Genomic DNA, 15,405 nt, shown 5'->3' on the forward strand with positions numbered 1-15,405 from the left:
GACCTATTATTTAATTCGAAATTAATTACACATTGATAATTTGTAAAATATCAAATTGTTTCGGTTCTACTAAAATTGGAAGATTGAACAATTAAATATTGCCGTTTGCTAGAGCCTTTTAAAATTCAAATAAACTATTTTCTACCTTAATTGATTATAATTTCATTTAAAAATTAAAAACTGGTATTTAAAAATAAAAAATATGTTTGATATAAATGACATGATATTGCGACTTATCGATTCTAACATCGATTGTACGTCTGTTTTCTAAATAATATGCAAGTTTCTCATCTTGCAATGTCCCTAGCTTACCGGTATTACTATTTGCCAGAATCTAGGAAAATTATATTTATATCATGGTAGTCATGGTTGGTGAAAAAACGCTATCATTGTCTGCTACCTTTAAGGAAGTTTATTATTCGTATGGATCCTGGCATTACGATAGTGTTACAGTTCGAATAGTATAAATTCTGAAATAAAGGCAGTGAGAGTAAGTAACATTAAGCGATCGCATAAACGCGTGCTAACTATATCGTTTTCAATTTGATTCGTGAGTTACGAGTGGAGTCGTAGACCTCATCTTTGTTTATACGTACGACAATGACGAGTTCCTAATCTCTTATTTAAACGCCAAGCGTAAGTTGATTTGTTCGTATCATTTTGTTTACGTGATCGTTGGTTTATCTTTTTGTTCTATTTTAATTTGTTGTACTTTGGTTTATCGAAATATTTGCGGAAGTTTTATTTGAAAGTTCTTTAGCAATCGTATAGTCACAGTGTCGCGTCCCACTGAGGTTACATTTGCATTGAATAGCGTTATCGTTAAGAAAAAGAAATTCAAAGCCCATTGTTTTTATTATAGCATGTCAGAAGTGATTCACACGCGCGTTAATTTGTTCACATCGTCGTGGGAGAATAAGCGACGAGTTGAAGCGCAACAATTATTCACTTCGATTAGCTCGATTCGATTTGTCGGTGATCGATCACGGAACTGTTTTTTCCTCAAGCCAATTAATTAATTTCTATTGTAACGCACGTAACCGCATTCATTAATAGAAAAATACATTCCGTAAATCCTGATTTAAATTTAATTACTTTTGTATTAGTTTTACCACATGACACTATTGCAACTTCTTGTTGATTTCATTAAACAAATTAAATTCTTTGTTTCTTAATGATATTTTTATTCTATCAAACGAATTAAAATTTATGCTCAGAGTATACTTTCAATTTATATATTTTTTTGTAATATAAGTATGTTATTCTATGGGATAATAAAGATGTGTAGATATACATATAGTTTCTGTATAATGCTATGTGTTTCTCTTATATATATTCCTTCTCCTCTTGTCTTGCTCCTGTAATTCTAAAATTATTTCATTAATTGTCAACCTAATAACAATTCTTATTAAAAGTTCATATTATATTTCTGGAAAATTTGAAAAGTTAGATATGTTCTTGAAGAATATATTCAAATCTTTCTGTTAGACTTTCTTATAAGAAAATTTATTATACAACATTTTCTATGCTTTTTACTATAGATTTTTAAAACTATTAGGTAGTTTTATGATGGAAGGAGGTGGGGTACTTACTGCAGAACGTAGTTCAGCACGTGCAAATTTGCATGTCGCATTTACTGAGAAAGGAGAAGTAAAAGAACGTAGAGAAAAATTCCTGACTGCCAAATATGGATCTCATCAGATGTCCCTCATTCGCAAAAGGCTTGCAGTGGAAATGTGGTTGTTCGATGAGCTAGAAAAATTATATGAATCAGTTGTAAGTTAAAAATTTAATTTTCTATAATTACAAATTGTTTATTCACTATAGTAAATTTGATCTAATTTATAAGTATGTATATGAACAATGTACAATACGTTAATAATTGGGCACACAATCCCATGTCTATGAATTCATGTAATTCAAGGACTCAATGTATTAGATAAGATAAACTTTCCTATAATTTGTTACATTTCATTTACAGAATGATAGTGGTAAAAATCAAGAAGTTGAAATTGATATAGATGAACTTCTTGATATGGACAGTGATGATCATAGACGAAGATTTTTGCAAGTAAGTAAATAATATTTAGAATTGCTAGTAATAAAAATTTTAACCAAAAATAACATAAATTGGTTAATATACTTATAATTATATAATTTTATTTCTAGGAATTACTGGTTGATACGAAAAAGCCACCACACGATGTAAATGTAAGTAAAAATATGTGTTTTACTAGATTCATAACATTTTTTAAACAAATGATTGTTAATCAGTCTAATGTAATAGTAGCATTTTCCTCTTCCAAATTTAATACCATGTGACTAATTTATTGATTCGAAATATTTTATTTAGAGCAAATGAAAGTAGCTTGAATGTGATTTATCTTTTGTAATTTTTTAGAAGTAACTTTTATGTACAAACAAATAACTGTTACTAACACAAGTTGTTTATATGTTTCAGAAATTCATTAATGATTTACTCGAAAAAGCTAAAACACTTTGAAGAACTTCTATGTTCTTCTTAACACTTATGTGTTTGCAAGGACTTTTTTGAAGCATTAATAAATTTGCTCAGATTTGGAACGAGTCAGACATATTCAAGCCTTAACGAGTTGCACACACACAACTCAAATGCCAATTTATCATTACTTGGATAGAACTTAATGGGGAAAACATTAAATGACTCTGCACATTTTTATTCTAGCGTGTATTATTTCATATTGAAATCGTAAACATTAGTATCTGACTTATCTCAGTACAATGGCTAACTTTGTTAGTTATTTGTGTGCGCATCGCATATCAAGTAATAAACCTCACAGTACACAAACTGTCTTGCTGTACGATCCATCCAATGTGATGTATAGTAGAAAAGTTTGTTCTTCTACACTCTAGTTTTGTATGCCTTCTAACTCCATCATTCGTAGTAATATTTATGTTGTTAAGGATTAACTAACAATACTTCCAAACATTGTAACTATACCAAATGATTTCTATACATATCCTATGTTTATTGAATTATTCCAACTAAGAATACAATTGGGTTATAACAGTTAACGCGTCTATGTTGTAGTAGTATAATAAATTAATGCAATTTTATTTATTTTAGAAACTACTTTAAGGGAGTAATATGCAAAATTTTGCATCGAATGCTTATACGAACTAAAGAAGAAATCTGTTTAATAATACTACAAAAGCGTGTATGTTTCAGATGATTTTGTCACTGGCATAGTAATAATTAAAACGTGGAAATGACACCTATTGTTGCTCCAGTACCGAATCAGTATTGAAAATTATCACAAAGGAATTCAAATTTTTGTTAAATCGTTAAAAAAAAAATATGAAATACAAACATTCCTAAATTTAGAATGATGTTTCGAAATCGTTAGAAATTTTAGCTTTTATGGTGTATTGAAATTTTTTAATTATTTTGTTACTTATATAATTATGTTATTAATTTCAAGATTTTAAATTTGTTATAGTTAACGTGTTATACTCTTTTAAATTATACGTTTATAATTTTTCATTACTTGATCAATTTGCATACTTGTCTCGAAAAAGAAATTGCAGGTTCTCTGTTCCGACATACTGGTTTGGGTAAAATGTAAAAAACAATAGTATATCGTTATTCGTGCAATGTATAGTATACATCAGCGTTTGTATCGTGAATAATTATTGTCGTAATAGAGTGCAATTATAGGTGACATTTATACGGTTTATTGACTGTCATTCAATATATGAGCTATTACGTGAAATGTATTTATAGTCATGTAAAAGAGGAAGGAAGCAAATTTAATATAAACTTCCGAAAACACAGATCTCTTGCACCAACGTATCTCGCATTATTACTTAACGTTATAGTAAAAGACTGCACAAATGGAATTCACCTTCCTCTTAAAAACTAGATGCGTACAGAAATTACACGACAAACTAAATAATACGATGGATATATTATTAATGATCGAATATACAGGGTGGGGCAATAACTATGCTCATCTTGAATATCTCCGTTATTTGTAATAATATTAAAAAATTTTATATACAAAACTTGCATGGTACAGAGGGGGACACATTGTGATATAAACATTTTTCGTGTGAGTGGAGGCATAGAGAAGATTTCAAGGTCACCTTCATTTTTTAAAAATAGGGTCACCCTTTCTGAAACGATTACGACGATAGTCCCTTTCATTAGGAATTCAGTGACTATAATTATTCAAGGTCATTCAAGGTTACGGTCGGAGAAACTGTATAAAATTTAAAATATGAAAACAGAATACCTGTGTTTCATAAATGTTCGAAATGATGGCCATTTACGTCGATACATTGCTGTAAACGGGCTCTGAAGGAATGTTGAACTCTGACAAGTATATCCGAGGTGATATTCGCACATGCTGTGACGATCCGCTGATGCATTGCATCTTCAACTGTTGTTGGAGCATTCGCGTATGCGGTCTCTTTTAGCAGATCCCAAAAAAAGAAATCCAGTGGATTTACGTCAGGCGAACATGCTGGCCATGAAACAGTACCACCTCGTCCAATCCATGGTTTGGAAACCTAGAGTTCAATGTTTTTCTTGCTACTCGTGCATAATGAGCCGAACAGCCATCGTGTTGATACCACATATCATAACGGTTTTGTAGAGTGACATCTTTCAACAAAATTGAGAATATGTTCATCGTTCCGGTAATGAAGTATGATGCGATTACTTTATCGTACAAAATACCACACCATACGTTTACGTTCCATTGTCTTTGATGATCAACTCTTCGAAGCCAGTGCGGATTATCAACAGACCAATAATGGACGTTCCATAGATTAATTGAGCCATGATTACTAAATGTTGCTTCGTCCGTAAACAAGAAATTAGAAAAAAAAGGAACGATTTTGATGTAATCCCCATTGACAAAAATTAATTCGACATTGAAGGACCTTAATATGTTTACTACAAGTCTCACTTGCGATAAATGTATTCTGCTTTCATATTTTACATCTTATACATTTTCTCCGACCGTGACCTTGAATGACCTTAAATAATTACAGCCACTGAATTCCTAATGAAAAGAGACTATCATTGTAGGTGTTTCAAAAAGGGTGATCCCATTTAAAAAAAAAATAAGGTGACCTTGAAATCTCCTCTATGCCTCCACCCACACGAAAAATGTTTATATCACAATGTGTCCCCCTCTGTACCATGCAAGTTTTGTATATAAAATTTTTTAATATTATTACAAATAACGGAGATATTCAAAGTGGACATGGTTATTGCCCCACCCTGTATAGTATCAAATGTTAAATGAAGTAAGAAATTAGCAAACACACTATGTAAAAAGAACTTTTTGTGTTTACGTTGGATAGAATGTAAAGCAATACCCATAATGTGATTATTCCACAACATGTCTTCACAAAAGAAATGAAAGAAATTGATAGAGGTTCTGTGTTACCTCGTATCTTGAAGAAATATATGATCTCTGTAATGTTATTAATCCCCAGTTAACACATTGATTGCCACGTTATTCACGTATGGACGATACATGTTTTTTATAGGCAATAGAAAAGTATAAGGAACATTATATTATATGCTATGTGGCTTACAGAACATTCAGAGTAAAAGAAAAGTTTAATCCAACATTTGGTTTCATTCAAGTGATTATTGAATCGTAATAAATTTTGGATTATACTATTTCGAATTTCTCAAGAAAAAGATTTTTTATTCTGTGTGTTGATTTGGCAGTCAATGCGTTAAAAAGATGGAAGAGGAACAGAAACAGTTTTATCCAAGCAAAGACTAGTGAAATGTATGAATCATGATTATTTACGAGATATTAGGACGTACAGAGATTCACTTGCCATTCATTAATCGTGTGTTTTTGTTTGGCAAAATGTGATCTTTGTAGACTTGTCACGAGCATAGGAAAATGTGTTTAAGACTACTTGGTCTACCCTTAAACTTCCATAAGATTTAGATGAATAACATCTTATTAAAAGCGTTGAACTCGTCTTGTCATCCATACGTACATTTAAAACTTTATACGATGAAATATATGTGAATGTGTAATTAAGATTAGGAATAAACATATACAATAAACCTTGATCTCGTGCGTGTAATCGATGGCGTATTCGTTCTATTCGAACAGGTAAATAATAGTTTGCAAGTGACCGTTGAACGAATATGCCAAAATTTAATCAGAGTTTATTGTATTAGAAAGAATACAATCAATTTGTGCACTTGTGATTTAGTGTTGTAAAGAGTATGCGATTTTCGATCGAATTATGTTCACCAAATCGAAATTACGAAGTTTTTAAATTTTATAATCGGAATAAGAATAGCTATCAAAATAATTGTTCTTTCGCTTTGCATAATGCAATAAATATTAGGTTGGTTTATATGAAATGTTACTTTTCCTTTCGATCAAATTTTAAGGTTGATGTGTATCGAATAACCTTCAGTTTATATCATCATTCGATTATTTATATTGTGACAGAAAATATAAAATAATAAATCAAGAACCTTTTTTTGGGAATTAATGTACATTTTACAAATTCCCCTACAAACTTTAACGCCTTAGAATGTATCTTTAGATATATATCGTAAAATGAGAAATTCGTGCTCCGAAAAAAGTTACATTTCATACGCATCATCCGATTAAAAAAGCGAGCTTTAAGTGTAATGCTCATTGGCATGCGAAAAGTGCTTCAAGATTATTTTCTTGGTGAATCATTTAGAAGAAATGGGAAATTAACGTCTTATAAAGGAAGAAAAGTGAAAATGTATCCCAATTGTACTGGAATTTCCTATCCCGTGTGAATGCTTGGAATGTTAATGTGTAATATTAAATCAAATTAATCCATAATAATTTTAAGTAAGGGAGAAAAGCACTTTTACACTGATTATAAAATGGAATTCTTGCATTCGTGACGCGATTAAAAAAAATGGTGCGAAAATTAGTAGGCAATTTAAGATTGGTGTTCCCTGCGTTTTAAATTGACGATATTGCCAAAGTATTATTTTCCATTAACATGTACTGATTATGTAAGAGATTGTATTTACTTGCACAAACGAAATAAGAATTGGATAACGAAAAAATTAATGATAGTTTTCTTTACCTTGCCCAGGATCATGTTTTACAACAATTTTCGTTCCAGCATAATTGTTATTTAACTATAAATAAAAGGTGTTACTACGAATAAATATATATTTAATTAATGCATAATTTCATTAATTTTTGTAAATTAAACTATTATTAAACTATACATTTGTCAATGTACAATTATAAATAAAAATTTATATTCTAAATTCTTTTGTACTATAGTAAATTCAATTTCCTTCTTTTAAAAATGTAAGCAAATGATAAATATTACTTTCTTATAATGATAATATATATTCACCAATATGGGGCCCAGCTTGAGGTGATTCCAGGAAATTATATCAAAGGTTTATTCATTATATTGTACAGAATTTCGTCGCATTAGTAGTGCGTATAGCGAGTTGTAATACATATTTTCATAGAAAAGTTTACGAAAGAAAATTGGCATGAAGAAATTATTCGCGATAGTTCTGTATTTGTGAAACTATACAGCTTCTTTATATATATATATATATATATATATTCTTGACATTCGTAAAAATATGTCATCCTAATGTCATTTACACTTAATAACCTTATAGAACATCGAATTGAGTGCAAGACATGTTGTTATTAGAACAAGAAAAAAGATTCGTATAAATACTTTACATAGTTATGTTTCAAAATCATTATTGGTATTTCGATAATGCTTATGAATTCCTAATACCAAGTGCCTGTTCCAACTCTGCGCGCTTTTGTTGAACTTTTGTGTAAAAGTATCGGCAAACGGCTTCCTGTGCCCAAGGTTGATAATAAAATTCCGCTCTGCGTTCCTCCTCCGGATTCCCAACAACATCTATCATAGTTTTCAAGTCTCTTGTTTGCGATATAATCCACTTGTTAATGAACTGTTGAGGATCTTTGGCAAAACTTAAGAAAAATTCTCGATTTGTCTTTAACTGATTGATCGTTTCAACTGTTTCGTGAATCTTATTGTCCAAACTTTGAATCTCTTGCTGACTCGCGGTGGAAAGCAAGAAATTGTTCATTTGCGTTTTTAATGTGTCGTCCACTTCAACGTCTATGTCGTAGCACGCGGTTTGTTTTGTTTCCGTGCCTAGTACAAAGCACGGGCAAAATAGTACAAGTTGCTACTTCCTTGAAAATTGTTACATACATCATTCGCCCTTACCTTCTACACTGATAACATGATTAATTACAATTGGATCCGGCGGATGGAGCAGCGGATTTAGACGCTGTGGTATCTCGGCGAATTTCATCCTCGAACAAGCAAATATTTGTTCCAAATATTTATCACAGTTTATGAACTCCCTTTCATGACTGTCTTGAAGCTTATGCGTTTTTATGTATTGCCAGAGTGCAGAAATAATGACGGGTCTTGTTTGTGTATGTACACCTAACAGTCGCGCTAATCTGGGATCTAATTTGAACTGTAAACAACAAAAGATTTTGTTAATTACAGTTCTGTTTGTACTCTTCGGATAATAATAATATGAATTGTTATTTGGCACAGAAAAATTATTAAACAACGTTGTCGATTTGAGCGCGTCGTTTATTTTCATTGTTGAAACTTTTTAGGTTTTCCAGATAAATTGGATGGAGGGCATTAAATTTAAAATGAAGAAATAAGAGAGCAGTACTTGTAAAGGCTGGTAATCAAGGAGCAAAAGAATAGTGCATCGAACATTCTTATCTCCAGGTCTCTTCACTTGAAACCCGTCAGTTTCTTGTGTCGTCAATGTACGGTGCCATTCGACCAAGTGATTATCGGGTCCATACAGATCTTTATCCAATTCTATAACTAAGCTTTTGAAGAATGAAGAAAACTTTCTCTTTACCTAAAAGTTTTAATATTAATTCCGAAATCGTTTTATCTTTTATACGATATTTAGTTTTGCACAATATTTTTTACCTTGTTAGGATCATTTTTGGTATCCTCTAGAAGCCGTCCTTCGACTCTAAGTTCCCAAGATGCAACCGAACCCTCCTCTCCTTCACCAGCCTCTTTTGCTGGATAGAAGGTGTTGGAAATAAATATTCGCAACTTTCTCTTTTGTTTCATAGGACGTTTTAGTGCCTCTTGTATGTCTAACCGTTTCCGCATTATAGTTGCATCCAACTTTCTTTCGAACGCGAGCAAATCCATATATGCCTGTGATTCAGGCACCAAATCACGCACTTTTTGTGGTAATATTTTGTCCGCCAGTTTTTTCTTCTTCTTGGACGTGGAATGTGAAAAATCACTGTTCCAAAAATACCTAAATGAGTTTGTGTAAAAATCACAGATTCAAAAATCAATAAATCAATTTTGAAGCTTATGAAATGCAGTGAAGTTCCTGGTAAATCAGTTAATGGTTAACAGTGTCATTTTGCTAATATTACAGATGATACAAGAAGTAAAACGATCGACGTGTATATTTCAGATATTTCAAAAAACTTCTCAATTTTTATTTCATATTTTGAATCTCTTCGTCTTAAATAAAAATGCATATGTAAATATGTATATATACACATTTTTTCAAATACAAAATTGCAAGTATTAGTTATGTTTCTTTTTTCTTTTCCAAAAAATAAAAATAAAATTATGAATTAGTACATTTGCCAAATTAACACAGCGAGTCAGGTTGATGAGCATAACGATAAAAATATAAATATGAAATTAAAAGGAATGCATGCAACATAGGTGCACTTACGGTTTTTGCTGTGACATGGGAATACGTTGATCTGCACTTCTCTTTCCAACTGGTGGAGTAGGCATTGGACCTTGACGCATGTTAGAGTAAGGCTGATTTGTTCTTATTATGCTAGCTGGACCAGGACCTGCATTGGTCATTTGTGGAGGTGGAGTAAATCCAGATCTTTGTTGCATCTATAATACATACATAGTCATCAGTTTGATCTTCTATTACAATTTAGTTATCAATTATGTTGGTCAAAGTATAAATTGTACTCACAGGAAAATTTGGGCCTGAATATTGTCGTAAATTTGGAGGTACAGACGATGCTGCGTATCTTTGTTGCGGCAGACCATTATTCCCTGTATTTGGTACAGGAAATCTTTGCGCCATGTCTCTTTGGTGATTGCCCTAATAATAGAAATGAATAAAGATTTTTGTCTGGATCGATATTAATGTTTTATTTAAATATATCGAATACATGGCAATCACTTTGAATCGCGTCGTTCGCTTTATTTTGCGGTACAAAATTGTATGAAATAACCACAGAACTGTAGAATAGTTTATCGAACAAATAAATTCATTTATATTTCACCATTACACGTACAAACGTTTAGGCTTAATATAGAAACAAATAATAGTAATATTTCTCTAAAAGTAATTGCCAAGGAAAAACAAAAACATAACCTTCGAGGTCGTATATAATTATAACCTTGAAAAGGTTAAAATCGATCATACTGTTTTATTAATACTTAAACAATATCGCGAATAACATAATTCACAGAGGCGACGAACAGGAAAACACGAAAAGAAAACAGAAATTAAAGTATTGTGAGAAATTTCGTTGGTCGTCCGTCAGATTCGTATATTTTCCACCACAACTTAGTATTTGAGGCTGTAATATCTTATGTTCCGATGTAAAGCGTAAAGAAAACGAGAAAAGAGGAAAGTCAGTTCGGTAAAGAATGAAAAATAACCTACGCTTTCAAAGCTTCTATCCACTTTCTGGCAAGGTTAGTAAGCTCTCGCGAAGCGGCAGAACATAGACTAATTCTCTTATAGAAGGCAGACGGTGCGATTATTGCCATCTAATGGCGATAAGGTCGAAACATTTGTCGTATAGTTTCACCACTTTGTTAGTAGATGACGTACTATTTGGCGCCCTTGTCGTGCAACTTTAAAATTAATACAAAAATTAATTAACCCGTTTAATTGTGATATTACTGTGTAAATTTAGATTATTTGTTAAACGCACGTTAATGCAGTTAATTTTAGCCTTGAGGAACTGTTACCTATATTTGAATAACATTCATTCTGCGTTTTGTAAGCTTGCGATCTATATATTTTTTTTAACAAATACAAAATTAATATAATCGGCCGCATAAATGTTATTGTAACCGATTGATTGAAAAAGAGCTACAATGATGAATTCAGAAGACGTGATGTTAAAAAAATAAATCTAAACGAGATTAACGAATCTTAATGGGGTTGCAAAAGTAAGTATGTACTATGTTCAATGATACAATTTCGAGGGCGTGAAATCACATTTGGAACGGTCAGGAATGTTTAGGAACTCTAGGAAAAGTGTGCTGTCCGTCGATGAAGAGTGGGAGATTATTGCAAATGGAAATACGCAGGACGCCGCGGATTATATTTAAACCTGACTCAGTAGCTAGCTATTCCGCCAATGAATAATCTTCCGTATCATTGGATTTTAAGAGTCCGTTGGATCGTGTAATCGGGGGTTATTATGCCCTGTTTGAATCAGAAACGGTCCTAAATAGGGGCGTCCCCTTCCGTTTCGTCGTCGATCTTCTTTCCTCGAGCCTTGGCCTTATCTTCTTGGTCCTCCATCCCATCGAGTCCGTCGTGAATCCAAAACGTGGATCGTGGTAATAATAACTTGGCCTATATAGTGGGGCTGGTTATTTAAAGAAAAAATTTACGTTCGCGCAATCGAATTTCCTTTGACTTTTATTTTTCGATTATTTCGGCCGGCGACGAGAAGGTTAATTAATGGCGGGCCGTTTCGTCAAAAGCAACATGGCGACCTCGTTGGGCGAAGTTGTAAATCATCGTTTCCCAAGCCGCGTCGAAAAATTGTAATTCATACTTGAAAGGGTCTGCTGCTATTCTTATCGAGAATATGATCTTTAAGTCGGTATAAACAGGAATTACGAATATTATTCTTGATTTTCTCGCGGCGGATCACCAAATAATAAAGGGAAAAAGAAATATTTGATTGCCGAGTATAAAGTGTGGTTTTATGTTTCCATACACAACGGCGTATTATTACGATTAACAGGAATTCGAAGACCGTGTTTCTAAACAGGAGGAGGGGTCAGTGCCAGCGAGGCGGAAGTTGACGATATCACTCTATTTCAGTCAACAGTCTTTTTTAAACCTCTTCGTTACCTTTCACTCGAAGATAACTCGGTAATAAAAAATGGTACATCAACTTTTATGGGGTCGTTGCAAAGGGGAGGCTACCCCCTTTAAATTCACTGTAAAAAGATTAATCAAACCCCGTGGAGCCGTTCGCAGACAGCTTCAGTCAAGGAACCGTCCCTTCTCTTTCCTGTCCTGCAATCAAACGTAAACCCGTATCGAAAACGCTAAGGGTATACGTTTTTTTAAAACGAGCAAACGTACGTCTCCGTACGATCTTTATCGCCGAGTCACGACAGTTCGAAGATCTTTCGGCCCAAAATTAGCGATTCCTCGACTTTGGTGCATATTCATGAGCAACGTCGTACGTTTGGCAGCCGCGATTTTGGAAATCCTACGTGTTGCCACCCTGTCCAAGTGAATAAGTCGCTAATATTAGATCCCCGAGAACCGTGGAAACGCACACACACGCGCGCGTTCGCTGCTCGAGCTGTCTTTTTTTGACGTACGCCACCGTGACGGTGGTGAAACGCAGCAACTCCAACCGTGTTGGACAGTTTCCTTCGCGGCGTGGGCCGTATTCCCGCCATTCCGCATCTGGTATAAGAGGGACCACGGATCGGCCCGAGCACTTCAGTCCACTCAAAGATACACCACACGGTACAAGGATGGCTCTCGAACGTCAAGTGCGCGCCAAGGTACGACCCTGATCGTCAGGATTTGTGCTACGACTTTCGTCCTCGCGGATCGCGACAGTTCTTCCGAGTGTGCGATCATAGAAAACGGACTCTTTCCTTCTTGACGTCCGCGGTGACTCGTTGTGACCGGTCCTTTTTGATATCGATCACTAGACGGGTTCTGCTTTCGAGATTCCAGATCGGAATTAACGCTAGTACTCGCGTGGCTTTTGGATGGATGGATGGATACAATTTAATATCAGAGCCTCTGATCGTATAATAATCACATTACGTTACAGTTTGCACCTTCAGAGCCTCCAATTATCGCGAAATTATTAACTTCCTGTTTACAACGTTCGATTTGAATCCTTGTTAGCGAGAAATTCGTATAGCTTTCCAACGATTCTGTTCCGCAACGTTCAATGGGGGATTTTTCTTGTTGCAGATGGCGGCGAAACGCAACCCCGAGATGGAGAAAGAAGCCCAGGAATGGATCGAATCCATTCTTGGCAAGAAGTTCCCGCCCGGTGAGCTGTTTGAGGACGTGCTCAAGGATGGACAGGTGCTGTGCCACCTGATGAACAAGATCTCACCCGGATCGGTCGCTAAGATCAACAGCTCCGGTGGTCAATTCAAAATGATGGAGAACATCAACTCGTAAGTCGATTTACGGTTTATTTTTGCGCGAATTCTCGTTCTGTTCTCGAACGAGCGATTATTCCATTGCGTCGTTTTGCCTTAGGTTCCAGAAAGCTCTGAAGGAGTACGGAGTGGACGATGTAGACGTGTTCCAAACGGTGGACTTGTGGGAAAAGAAGGACATAGCACAGGTGGTGACCACTCTGTTCGCTCTTGGTCGTACGGTACGTTTAGTTATTATACGTCTCTGCATTGTAAATCTCTATTCCTTCCTCTGTACATAGTTTGTTTTCACTGGTAGAGCCCTCCATTTCATAAGTTTCTCTGTTAGTGGATCACTGTCTTCCGCCCTTCTATTTCTCAAAGTTTCCCTAACGATTCTTTCCCCCTTTAGTAGATCACCAAGATTCTCGATTCGAGTGTCTCTAAGTTTTCTTCGTTTTCGCAGACGTACAAGCACCCGGAGTGGAAGGGACCGTACCTGGGACCTAAACCATCAGAGGAATGCAAGCGCGAGTTCACGGAAGAGCAACTGCGCGCTGGAGAGTCCGTGATTGGTCTCCAAGCCGGTTCCAACAAAGGCGCCACCCAATCAGGCCAGAGCATCGGCGCCACCCGCAAGATCCTCCTGGGAAAGTAAATCCGACTCTCCTAACTTCTCTCCGTTTAGACCCCAAAATCTGTACTTTGTATGTAAATGTATATATTATGTATTTATTTTGTATTTTGTAATTGAACGATAATAAATATTTATTATTTACAACAAACGGGCTTGCTAGACCTCGACGTTTCACCCCCGAAACGACCTAACCGTTGCCCATGTAGGCGACAGCGCAAGAGAATCCACAGTTCGCAAAGTTTCTAGAACTCTCGGCGTGGGTGGTCGAAAATATGATCGCACCAACCTGGCCAGACAACTGTAACTGTAGTTTTACAAATTCTGGCAGTGTTAATCGAAACATCATCGTCGAAATGTCTATCTTCTATTTTACGACAAATTCGAGACTCAAATTGTCTTAATTCTGGATTGTTTTGCTCCATTTTCCATTCAAAAAGTTTGGTTTCTTTCATTCGTCCTCAACCTTATTTCCACCGCAGTTTTATGTACATCTATTTCGACCTAGAAGCAACTTATGACACCTTTGCGTTTGAATAAAACGCAATAAGCGATTAAAGAAGATAATTTCGAATCAACATTTTACAAGGTGTCTTCCGATGTTTATGCTTAAATAAAATACATCGTGTCGCGTTTTAAATATATTGCCCCCTTCGTGCCAGAACAATGAAGTGCAATTTGAAGTTCTGGTATTGTTAAACCGAACGACTCGCATTTATCAATCGAGCTTAGAACGATCAATGTCGTTTAACGCACAGATATTCGAATTATTGAAAATTCGTGGTCGGAAAAAAGGAAATTGGACAAACGGTAGCCGCCCTGTTCGTTGTTCGAGAAACTCGATCATTCGTTATAAAATTCACGGTGTGTTCGATGGATAAATAACAGGTGGAAGAATGCCGAATCGCAGTGAGACGTAACAGCAAGTGACGAGGCGAGTGTTGTACGGGCGCACGAAAATAGTGATATTGTAATTAGCATTGTGTATCGTCGGTGTACACATCTGCCGCGGGATTCAATTTGGCACGGCCTTCGTCGTAACGGATCGGTCTGAATTTATTTTTGTTCGTTCCAGACCGCCGAGACCCGAATCTACGCGCCGGTCGTACAATTTTGGACAACGGTCGGAAGAACGTTCTACGTCCAGATCGATGCAGCGTTCGTCAATACGATTTCAAGGATTCATTGGGCTGGAACTGCGTGGAATATTTGTACACATATCCTGGAGCGCAGAAATTTGGTTGGAAATCACTATTCTGGATGATCAAGAAAAAGATCTCAACAGTTCAATTAACTGTTGATAAATACAGTATATTCGAAGAAAGGAT

The 15,405-nt window shown here is 35.0% G+C and overlaps 3 protein-coding genes across 10 annotated transcripts; 2 read left to right on the top strand and 1 right to left on the bottom strand.

Moving 5' to 3' along the window:
* The first annotated feature begins 373 nt into the window (after positions 1-373).
* LOC122401275 (protein phosphatase 1 regulatory subunit 14B) lies at positions 374-3,297 on the top strand. Of its 4 annotated transcripts, none has more exons than XM_043403323.1 (5): positions 374-490; positions 1,542-1,776; positions 1,982-2,071; positions 2,170-2,211; positions 2,462-3,297. In XM_043403323.1, exons 2-5 carry the CDS (start codon positions 1,567-1,569, stop codon positions 2,501-2,503), a joined length of 384 nt encoding a protein of 127 aa, XP_043259258.1. In that variant the 5' UTR covers positions 374-490; positions 1,542-1,566; the 3' UTR covers positions 2,504-3,297. The 4 variants fall into 4 exon arrangements, with proteins under 4 accessions (XP_043259258.1, XP_043259257.1, XP_043259256.1 ...); XM_043403322.1 differs by having other exon boundaries at positions 411-490; positions 1,559-1,776; XM_043403321.1 differs by having other exon boundaries at positions 434-636; positions 1,559-1,776.
* LOC122401272 (brahma-associated protein of 60 kDa) lies at positions 1,627-10,824 on the bottom strand. Of its 5 annotated transcripts, none has more exons than XM_043403318.1 (8): positions 10,735-10,824; positions 10,037-10,168; positions 9,776-9,951; positions 8,995-9,340; positions 8,723-8,920; positions 8,254-8,512; positions 7,789-8,178; positions 1,627-1,752 (listed from the first exon to the last, which is right to left on the bottom strand). In XM_043403318.1, the coding sequence occupies exons 2-8, from the start codon at positions 10,148-10,150 to the stop codon at positions 1,709-1,711; spliced, it is 1,527 nt and encodes a 508-aa protein (XP_043259253.1). In that variant the 5' UTR covers positions 10,151-10,168; positions 10,735-10,824; the 3' UTR covers positions 1,627-1,708. The 5 variants fall into 5 exon arrangements, with proteins under 5 accessions (XP_043259253.1, XP_043259252.1, XP_043259250.1 ...); XM_043403317.1 differs by having other exon boundaries at positions 10,739-10,805; XM_043403315.1 differs by lacking the exon at positions 10,735-10,824 and adding an exon at positions 10,470-10,540 and having other exon boundaries at positions 8,995-9,325.
* Positions 10,665-14,224, top strand: LOC122401293 (muscle-specific protein 20-like). The gene is given in 7 exon segments (XM_043403358.1): positions 10,665-10,674; positions 10,749-10,840; positions 11,023-11,080; positions 12,572-12,843; positions 13,268-13,479; positions 13,565-13,685; positions 13,910-14,224. Coding segments are annotated over 7 exon segments (957 nt in total). The 3' UTR covers positions 14,102-14,224.
* Positions 14,225-15,405: the final 1,181 nt, after the last annotated feature.

Source organism: Colletes gigas, unplaced genomic scaffold (assembly GCF_013123115.1).
Source record: "Colletes gigas isolate AHSC1104 unplaced genomic scaffold, ASM1312311v1 Colletes_gigas_Sc00023, whole genome shotgun sequence".
NCBI classification, from domain to species: Eukaryota; Metazoa; Arthropoda; class Insecta; order Hymenoptera; family Colletidae; genus Colletes; species Colletes gigas.